Below are 10,888 nucleotides of genomic sequence, written 5' to 3'. Positions count from 1 at the left end.
CTTGTGGAGTCCCATAAGGCTCTATTTTAGGGCCTATGACACTGATGTTAAATATGGGAGCATTGTAGTTTTGAGAGTGAAGAACTGAGCTGTAGGCTTACATACAGAGTCGAAGTGGTTAAATTAACCTAATCAGGAGTCCCTCACCAGTGGCCAATGTTTAGGACAACATCATCATAACCATTAAAACCAGTTCTGAGACAGCTGTGGTATCAGTGTCATTTATTCCTGCGAAACAAAACTACAGAACACACCTGAAACTCACCTCTTCAAAGACTTCTAAAATCCAAATGACTTCAATGACCATGCATTTCTGTTGCACGTTTTAACACTGACACCACACACACACGTACGAGTGACCGTCTAACAGCTAGTGTAAAACTATTTAACGCTGATTTGGCCTCCTGCTTTTCTTCAGCTCATACATGTCCATAGTCCAGTTTACAGCAGGGTCTGTAGATGAGGGTTACTTTGGTTGAATTGTCATTTTTCTTCATCATCGTCACCATCATCTTCTGTTGATCCTCCCCAGTTCAGCAGAGGTTTGCGGTCAAGAGGAACAGACGGTTTGATCTTCTGCCACCGGTTCGGGGGCCAGATAATGTGAGACGCTCTGCCGTGGATGAGGCCGAGAGAGACCTGGAGAAAAGCGGTCAGACCTGTTTATTGGCATTTTGATAATGATATCATAATATAATAACCATCAAAATCGAAATAGAGAAATTCATATTACAATGAAGAGAAAAGGAAAAGAACTCGACCCAGAAATTCACAACTAAGGTATGCATTTCCCATCTGTTAATGAGTGAGTAGATATCACAAATAACACAATATTTTTAATAAGTAGTAAACACAGCCACGTTATTGTAATATTTTTCAAATGTCAATGTGGCCTGTGCAAAGGGCTGGGCACCCTAAGCCATTGTAATGATGAATCAAATGTCTAAAAGCTCCATAAATTCTCCAATTCTTCAAACCTAACAACTGTCCAAAGATTAAATTAACTGAAGCCCACAAGGCAGAGGAAGCATATCAGAAGAGTTAAAAAAAACAAACAAACACCAAAAACACCCTCCTGGTGTTGTAGCATGATGATAGAATTTAGGATAGTTTACATTAACAAGAATTTGATTATTGGCTTTTCAAATTGGGTAGAAAATGTATCAATTATGTAAAAAACATCCTATAATATTTCTAAATATTAAATCTATTGATCTTTCACAGTGAAGCCAGTCTTTAGCAGTTTCAGAGAGCCAATAAGCAAGTTTGGACTCCTGAACTAGTGGCTTGTGTGTGTGTGTGTTGCGTCGTGGTGATAAATATGCAAGTATGCAATGTTAGGTTTTAAGGGATCAGCTTGAAGTTGACTTTTTAAACAATACTCAGCTCTATTAGTGGGGCGAGTGATGACAGTATGACAGTAGGTCATGCACATGTTTTACGTCACTGTACACTTTCAAGTTCTACATTTTCTGCAATGTGAAAGCACATCCTTTCTGTAAAGTTCTTTAGCCAGAAGGATCAAACAGAGCGCATGTTCTTTCAGTCCTTTCAATATAAAGTAATCAATCTCTCAGCAGAAAGAGAGCGAAAGCGTTTGGGGAAGCGCTGAAGGCCAGGAAGAGCTTGTAGAGCTTACTGTTCCCCAGAATAGGTCCATTTGGAGGCTTTTTGCAAATACCCGGCCAGGCTAGAGAGGATCAGAGGGGGAGATAATGCCATCAGCTGAGTGGAGGCATCTTAGGTAAGCCTGTGAATTTGGTGAGGAGCCTTAGTGACATAGTGTGGTATCACAGGTAAGCCTAAAGCACTGGCCTCAGTATCACACTTTATGATGGGTATATATATACACTGTATATATAAATAAATTCAGACATTCCCACATCACACAAGTTTGCAAATGTGGCACATGACCAGTCAAAACACTCTTTTTACATGAACATACACTATATGGACGAAAGTATCGGGACACCTTCTCATTCATTGTTTCTTCCTTTATTAAAAAAAATAAAGGGTATTAAAACAAGTGCTTTTGTTGGAGTAACTGTCTCTACTGTCCAGAGAAGAAGGCTTTCTACCAGATTTTGGAGGAGCGTTGCTGGATTTAATTGCATTCAGCGACAAGAGCGTTGGTGAGGTCATCCTACCCACTCCTGGCCACGGGTGGCTGTGGCATCAGTGGAGATCAAACAGTGATTTTCCGATGATGTGGTCAAACGCTTAGACAGCTGTGCCGCTTAGAAGCCACAAAGTAACTTCAGTTTGCTCCCAAAAACCTGAAACCTCCCACTTTTCTTATTTCCTTGTCAGCTAGTCAGCTTATTTTGCTAACCAAATCGAATGTAAAAGGAAGTGTGTAAAAGCAGGGATTTAAATCTTTCATGTGCTGGTTAGATTTTATTTGGAAGTACACACTGAGGAAAAACAAATGACCTCTCCTTTCCTTCTCCTCCCAGTCCTCCACACCCCCATTCACCCCATAATGCATCAAGTCAAGGTAAAAGTGCACTCTACAGTAAAACAGCAAAAACCCACTGCCTGAAACGTCCAACAGGAATATTTCTTTCGTGATATATGACCTGACAGTGTTTTGGCAAATACATCTTACACACCACTGTACGCTCCGGCCTGCTCCCAGGGGAGCGCGGCAAGCATTCTGGGAAACGGACGTGTAACAATAATAAAAGAGATCCTGCAAGTGTTCACTTCAGTGAGGAACTTATTCATTTTCTTCCAGACAAGAACCATCATTTAAAAATGTGCCAGAGGACAAAAACGGCAACCTCACCAAGAGCCTCGGGCTACAGAAATGGAGGGGAAAAAACACAAGGTCTCAGGTGAAACAAAAAGCTCTCATCTTTTAAACCTCATTTTACTGGTCATAACCTTAAAGATGCTCCGCAGTACAAGTGGCACGGTGTCTAAAAGGCTTCATACAGACTGATTTGGTCACATCATGGTTTAAGCAGACAGAAGAAAAGAGGGCAGAGTGATAGGGAAACAGGGAAACACTGCTCTCCTCAATAATGCATTTAAAGGGCTCTAAAGCAAAGAGCTGTTTCAAAATGGCCTCTCACATCTCTATATTATAGAATGGGCTCGGAGGGCAGCAGAGCATAGCAGGGCTGTAAACAATGGCCTCGGGAAGCAGCACTTTCCCATGTTCTCTAAATTTTTCATACACTTCTTTTCCGAGCTGTGGCTGTCTATGGAGGGGGCACAAGGAAATGAAGTGATTGTGCTGCAGCAATTGCTTACTGGAGGCGCTATTTCTGTGTGGGTCGTTTCTGCTCCATCATAGATAAATAAAGCATACAACAGTATTCCTCACTGCACAATACCCAATTTCTGTGGTCAGTCAAGGTACAAATATAAGCGCTGGAGAAGTGAACAATTTACCGGTCCGAATGTGTTGCTGTCGAAGCTGTGGCCGTGATGATCGCCCTCGATCCACAGGTGTCCATCTGGAACTCTTATGTAACGGTTTTTGTAGCCCAGGGTCCTGACAAGAACCAAACAAGATGGAGTTAAATGCACACCCTGTAGAGCAAAACAAGTTACTGTAGTATGTAATGTGTAATAGTGCTGTCAAACGGCCCTTGCTAAAACTCGTAAAGGGTTTGAGAACTTCTGGGGTTCACCAGGAGGACAGTGTCCTCAAATACTCAAAAAAGAAGAGTGAAACTCAGACAATCTCACATCACACAAGTTTACAAATGTCCATACATGATCACATGAACAAGACAAAAGTATTGGGACACCTATTCATTCATTTGTTGGAGTAACTGTCTCTACTGTCCAGGGAAGAAGGCTTTCTATTAGATTGTGGAGGAGCATTGCTGTGGGGATTTAATTGCATTGAGTGACAAGAGTATTAGTGAGGTCAGGATGTTGGATGATCACCAACCCATCTCACCCCAACTCCCCAACTTAACCCTAAAGTATTGGATAGAGCACCATCCATCATTCAAGAGACTTGAATGCTCCACAGTTCAATGCTGGGGGGGGGTTATACCCCTTTAGCCCATGCCAATAAGTATATATATATATATATATATATATATATATATATATATATTCTATTGGCAATACTTCTCTACAGAGAATAGACAAGCAGTGTGTATGCATGCATTTGCACATACTTGTCAGTAATGGGTGCAACTTAAAAGTAGTTGAATGCATTCATTGGAAAGTGTGTCCACAAACATTTGGACATATTGTGCTATATAGGTTAGATGGTGACTGAATGTAAAAGAGAGAAGAGCAAGTTTTCGCTCATTCGTATTTTTTTTTATGTGCAAAGCGGCACAGCCCACGCTTCGCAAAAGCTGAACGCAGGAGGCAAAAGAGGGGGCTTACAGACCAAGACACGGCTTCCAGAAATATGAAACCTGAAACTTGCAGCACAACGGTGATGCAACTGTGGAGCCAATCAGCAGACCCCATTAACCGTGCTGAGCCGTGTCCGTGTGGTAAAGCCACTGGAATGGTTACCCTCTGGGCTCAGAACTGTTCGGCCCTGCAGTGGAAGACAGGCCCCTGTGTGATCTGAGCCCACTCTGATTTAAAGGCCTAAACATTACTGCTGTGGTCAGTGGTCAGAATGTGCTGTGGGTGGGTAAAGGTATGGATTGGTACAGTCCCACCGGCAGCTCACTTGCTTTACTTTAATGAAGGTAGATAAACTAATCTCTCTCTTATTCTCTGATAAATAAAAGGTTTCCATCATTTCAGAGCAGCAAAAAGCGTGACTCTCTGCCTCACAACCGCTATCTTCCCTCTGTTGTTTGCAGTGAGGGATGTCATTAGTCCATCCCAGTGGATCCACATGAGAAATGTACCAGCTGTCCACACAGGCAAGCGCGTTACCATATGTTTTTCCAGCTTTACGAGTCGACGAGGATCGTCCGGAGTCACCACTAAACACGCTAATACATTATTCAAGCACGTTGAGATTCAGTACAGTGCAAAATGAACTTTCCTCAAATCCTCTTACAGTTCTGACGTGCAACATAGGACCAAATGCAATATCCTGTTTGCCATGAGCTCCGACTTTAATTTTAGATCAATAATTAATGCTCACACACCAAGGGCAATCTTTGTTTTTCTAGATGAATCTGAGAGGCGCCAATGTCTCATATCTGTAGTGGTGCTCTGGGAGGGCTCGTGTGTAATTGGTCAGGGGCTGAGAGGCTTCCAGCATGAGCAGGAAAAGGGAGAGAGCCGCATTACAGACGTGATTCAGATTTACTGCTGTGTGGCCCACAAGCAAACAGAGACATGACTCAACTACAGGCGTGCCTTCATTGCCATCATATTACATCCTTTCCTGTCCTTCCAGACTGATCCGAGGTGGGCTTCTCTCTAAAACAACTCGTGAACAACGGCAATTCAAGCGTTAGGGTACCGGCGTGCCATTAAACACAGCAGAAGAACCGCCTAAAGCCATGCCTCACAGTAAATATCGGCTCCCTCATCTGTAGTCACCGCGAGCACTGCTACTGGCTAATTAGGCCGATATGTCAAATTCATGTACTATAAAATTCCTCAGGCGTTATTAGGGTCAAAACAAGCTCATCACTATTAATGCCCTGCCCAGAAGTTTACAGACAAGCCTAAGCTTTACAATCCGTGGAATAAAAAGTGTTTAAAATTTTGTACATAATTTTATATAACAGTAACCAGGGCATTAAAACCATCCTCAGTTTGCCGTTATAGAGTATTGAGTTTCTTGGCTTTAGTGTGTAATTACAGCCGCAGAAAACACACTGTTATGCAACTTTCAGCTAACGTCGTCCACGGACATCGCTGTGAAAGGACTGAACCTTTACTAAATGGCACTGCTGTCAATTGATGGGGTCTGAGGAGTCATTAAAATGCTCCTGTCTGCTATCGTAGGACAGCAGGCTAAAAAAAAAAAAGAACTAACAGCCATTTCAGCAAAACCCTGCTACGTATCTCATAACCATCTCGAAGGTAATCAATTTCACAGAGCCATCAGGGCTGGCATTTCAGCTGCGCATCCAAAGATCACCTTGAGATGTGACATAGGCGAGCCTGGGCGGTTTAATGAGTGAGGCCACCATTAATCTGCATTCCGAGAGCGTAGCATTCAGGAGGAATATGTCAGGACTGGGTTATTATGTGTGATCACAGCCTTTATGCGGTTTGCTCTGTTAAGTGGCTGACGTAATACCAAAGACATAAAACACAGGGTGTTCAGGAGTTGCCCGTCAGTACGTGATGGTGATGATACTGGACTGGCTACATTATGCTACTGTAAGGCAGGGTTTATCCATTTTGGCCTTGGAGGCCCAGTGCACACTCTGTACTGTTATATATGTATATAATTTACTTCTAATTTATTACCCTATTTTCTACCCAAAGTGGAAGGCCAATTACTTAATCTCTGTTCATGTGAACACCCCCCCACCCCCATCACTAGCAATGTTGAAGACCAGCACATGTCTCCTTCAACCCCTGTAAAGCTGGCCAATGCCTCTTTTCAAAGTGCTGCTGACATAGTCAGCACTCTTGGAGGAAAGCATGGCTCCCCAGCTCACAATGGCTAACAGACTAGGAGTGATGTGGGGAGGAAGTGCCATCAACACAACCACGAGCGAGCGAGCGAGAGAGAGAGAGAGAGAGAGAGAAGGCCAATTGTGCTCTCTCTGACTCTGGCTGCTGATGGCAAGCAGGAAAGTGGCAGCGATTTTGTCCACAGCACCACTCGGGGCCCACCCTGAACACTTGCTTTAACCCCTGTGTTTGAGCAGGGAGACCACCGAACCCATGCATGACACTGGTCCTCCAGGACCAAGAGTGAGGCCAAGAACGCTGCTTTACTACACCCTTTACTACACTCGTCAACACCAATCACATCCCAGAAGTCAACAGTGTTAATAAACTCAGTACACTTACTTAAACACAAAGGATATTAGTGTTCAGTTTAGAGACATTTTAGGCCACGTTCACTTCACATTACAGGTCATTCAAATGTTTCTGCGTCCTCGAATGACCTGTACTCACACATCCGAAGCAATAACATCACACAAATGAGCCACGTGCGTCATGAACATCAAACTAAGGCTAAATCCCAAAAGGCTCCTACTCACTAATGCACTTTGTGAGTCATGAAACTATGACTTCAACCTAACCACGTTCTGCCCTGACGAACCAAAACATTATGGCATGAATAATTTTTACTGTCTTGTAACAACGGTGCAAGTCAGCAACTGTGATGCACACAATATGGACAAATGTATTGGGACACCTGCTAATTAATTGTTTATAGTGCTTTTGTTGGAGTAACCGTCTCCACTGTTCAGTAAAGAAGACTTTCTACTAGAATTTAGAGCACTGCTGTGATTGGATTGCATTTGATTGCTAAGTCTTAGTAAGGTCAGGATGTTAGAATGATCACCATCCCTCCCCACCCCACTGCCCAAGCTCATCCCAACCCCCAAGCTCATCCCAAAAGTATTGGATGGAGCACCATCAATTCCAGGCATGGTGCCATAAGGTTCATGTTTATCTGCAATTAGCAATATGTCTTTACAGAGACTAGACAAGCTGTGTGTGTGTGTGTCCACAAATGTATAGTGTCATATTTGTAAGATGGTAAGTGAACAGTCAGGCGTGTTGGAACATGGGAGAAATGGGTGGCGTAAAAAACCTGAGCAACTCTGACAAGAGCCAAATCATTATGGCCTGATGAATAGGTCTGGACATCTCCAAAATGACCAGGCATTGGGGGGCCTGGTCATTAGAGTATTTACTGATAGTGGCCTGAGGCGGTACAAACCATGACCTACCAACAAGGAGTTGGTGACGCTGATGACCACTGATGACTTGTATGTGTGTTTGTGTGTGTGTGTGTGTTTGTGTGCGCACATTTTTTTTTTTTTGGTAAACAGCTCTGAGCTGTCCATGCATGTAGGAAAACAACAAGAATTCTGGTCCCACCATTCTCATTAAGAATGTGATCAAAGACCCAATCAAATTTGTGCCATTTCAGTCTGGCAATGTGAATGTATCCATATCCATGTCTCAAAATTCCACAGAAAGAATTAGTAAAATGAGAAACTTACTTGATAAAATCTCCCTCGAGAGCAATAACTCGCTTGATTATCTTCTGGTTTGGGTTCTTGGGAGACCTGCAAAAGTAAACAATCAATCCATTAAATAAATCAATAAATGCTAACACAGACCGAAAGCTGGAGACATATGTCCAAAGTAACAGATGGGCTAAGATTAGGGAGTCCGGTAGGCACGTCCAATCAAACATTAAAGGACTGGGTATTGGTTCCAGTTACGATCCTTTGCTTTCACTGCTGTGTTCCAGCAGATCGCTCTCTGGCATCCTCTAGTTGTCATTATTCTCAGCCTGAAGCAGTGTGGCGTGTTCTCAGAGGGTGACAGAACAGTGGACCCTGGACTTCTGCTGCGGCGCACCGTTCGGTGAATGCACACAGACGTGGAATTTGCCAGAAGCAGAGCTTTTCTTTATGCTAACGCCACATCATGTCTCTGAATGGTCAGACTGAAGACTAGCACTTACTGAGCTAGCAAACACAGCATCGTATTTCTACATTAAACTACTCACCAGGGCCCCGCGCTGAGGGGTCTGATTCTCAAGGGTTTTAACCAAACCATGCTGAGAAGACTTTGAATGGAAGCTGAATGAATTACCGCTGATCTTAGAGTTTAGCGTGCGAGTGTTTTTAATCACAATCATGAGTAAACCTGTCCCACCCTTCAGCCCTGCGCTCACGCCGCTTCAGTTTACCTCTCCTTTTTACTGGCTGCTTTATTAAAAATCACACATAATTGCATTTGAGTTTTTTCCAGCTGGAGTTGAACATGTTTAAACTGGATGGAGGGGAAACTCTGGTACGTGCGTTCGGTTAAATTATGGGTGTATTTCGGAAAGGGCAGTAGCCTCAGTCATTGATCACAACAAAGACCGGACGCGACTTAACGTTACTATTTACGCTCCTGCATTAATGAACGCGGAGCTGTGATAATGGTCTGTATCTGTGGTCCTTGAGCTTTCACTGCATTTGAGCTGCTTTGTGTATTGCATTTGTGAGGTACTGCACTCCCACCATGTCTTCACTCTTGAATCATGGCTGGTTAGAAACGAAAAAAACAGAACAACATTCAGAGTATCGCTCCTCTGCTTTAACACACCTACGACTCGCCGGCCAAGAATAGCCCCGCCAGTTTGTACAGAAGTAATACACCTGAGTAAAACACCTTAGTGTGTAATAAGCCTTCTTGCATTAAGGGGTTAAAATAACTGTATTCTAAGATAGACACTGTAAAATGATCTGCTACTACCCTAAATGAATCAGTACAGAATGCCACATGCTGGCCTTCACCTTCCCAGTGGTGGTGGCATCAAGCAGGGGTGGTTTAGCACCTGGCAAACAGGCATCCATTAAAACCTCCAAGCCAAGGGCCTTAACTTAAGCTGAAGTAGCTGAAGTATCTCAAGCCAAGGGCCCTCAAACCAAAGCACTTAAGCCATGCCCCCCAAGAGCCTTTAAGCCAATGGCATCATATTGCTTACAAAATTGTTTACAAAAACAAATTGATTTTAATTCAGTTTAAATTAGCAGCACATCTTATCTACACAAACATTACACTACTCACATCACATGAATCAGGGGGCAAAAAACCTGAATCTGAATCCTGAAGCAAATCACACCTGAAACAAGTGAAGTTATTGGCATCAGAGAGCATTGAAGATAACCTGAACGCATAACCTGTGCTTATTCCTCACTTCCCCCTTTTTAATAGCCGACTCTGCACCAATTTATCCAAAGACTGTGAAGCATCTTATAAACACCAGCAGAAAAAGGCGTGCTCTGGACTACATGTTCCTGACTGTAAGAGCAAACTGCTCTCTAAAACCTCCCTCAATTAGACAGTAGATTCTGTTGTGACGTCGTCTCCACGGCTGGCATCTTTTCAGAATCTATACAGAGCGAACAGTTCAGCGAGCTGCGCAGCTCCATCTCCATCACTGGCTGTGAAGCCTCCTCCTCCTCCTCCTCCTCCTCCTCCACTGCAGCAGCACACGCAAGCTGGCTCAGTGTGATTTGTGTCCTTCATTAGTTTTACAGGCTTCGATATTGTCTGTGTTTATCACAAGTGTTACAAATGGAAAGCCCAGAGAATTCATTCCGATTCATCCAGCACAACTTGGCATAGCTGTGTGTGTGTGTGTGTGTGTGTGTGTGTGTGTATGTATGAGATTGTGTTTGGCTTTTGAAAGATACATTTGAAATACTATCAATAATTATCTCCAGATTATTCTTTTTTGCTGTGCACAATAATTTTAGCCCACACTGAATTACAAGTCTCTAAGTATTTTATAAGACCCTTGACTTGGGGACCCCATGTTTGAGGCCCTTGGTTAAAAAATATTGGCTTAAGGCCTTTGGGGGCCCTTGGTTTGGAAGCTGTTGGCTTAAAGTCTTTGGTTTTGGGGGACATGGCTGGGTTGACCCTCGTCTTATGGCCCTTGGGCTTGGGCACTTTTGGCTTGTGGGCCCTTGGCTTAAAATACTTAACTTAAGAATCTTGGTTTGGGGGCCCTTAGCTTAAGGTCTTTGGCCTGGAGGCATTTGTCTAGGAGAAATTTGTCTTGATGTCCCATGGTTTGGAGACCTGTGGCTTGGGGTCCCTTGGTTTCGGGCCCCTTGGTCTTGTGGTTCCTCGGCTTATGGGCCCCTGGCTTAAAAGTCTGAGTAGAGGGTGTCTGTTAAACCGTCATGTTACTCCTGCCCATACAATTTGAAGGTTCTTTCCCATGCAAGGTTTTCACTCCCTGTGGTTTGGAACCGCTCCTAAAGCAGCATTATGCGAGAATCGTCATTTT

General features: G+C 43.5%; 1 protein-coding gene across 2 annotated transcripts in view; it reads right to left on the bottom strand.

Moving 5' to 3' along the window:
* Positions 1-217: 217 nt before the first annotated feature.
* Positions 218-10,888, bottom strand: part of immp2l (inner mitochondrial membrane peptidase subunit 2) — a 120,861-nt gene continuing 110,190 nt past the window's right edge. For both annotated transcript variants that reach the window (XM_072663851.1, XM_072663852.1), the window contains 3 exons: positions 8,091-8,156; positions 3,400-3,502; positions 218-639 (listed from right to left, as the gene is read on the bottom strand). In XM_072663851.1, coding sequence (XP_072519952.1) covers positions 484-639; positions 3,400-3,502; positions 8,091-8,156 — 325 coding nt within the window. In that variant the 3' untranslated portion in view covers positions 218-483. The remainder of the gene's footprint in view (positions 640-3,399; positions 3,503-8,090; positions 8,157-10,888) is intronic.

This window comes from Salminus brasiliensis, chromosome 19, assembly GCF_030463535.1.
Source record: "Salminus brasiliensis chromosome 19, fSalBra1.hap2, whole genome shotgun sequence".
Taxonomy (NCBI): Eukaryota; Metazoa; Chordata; class Actinopteri; order Characiformes; family Bryconidae; genus Salminus; species Salminus brasiliensis.
Note: the sequence above shows the minus strand (reverse complement) of the source record. Positions and strands in the feature narration are given on the sequence as shown.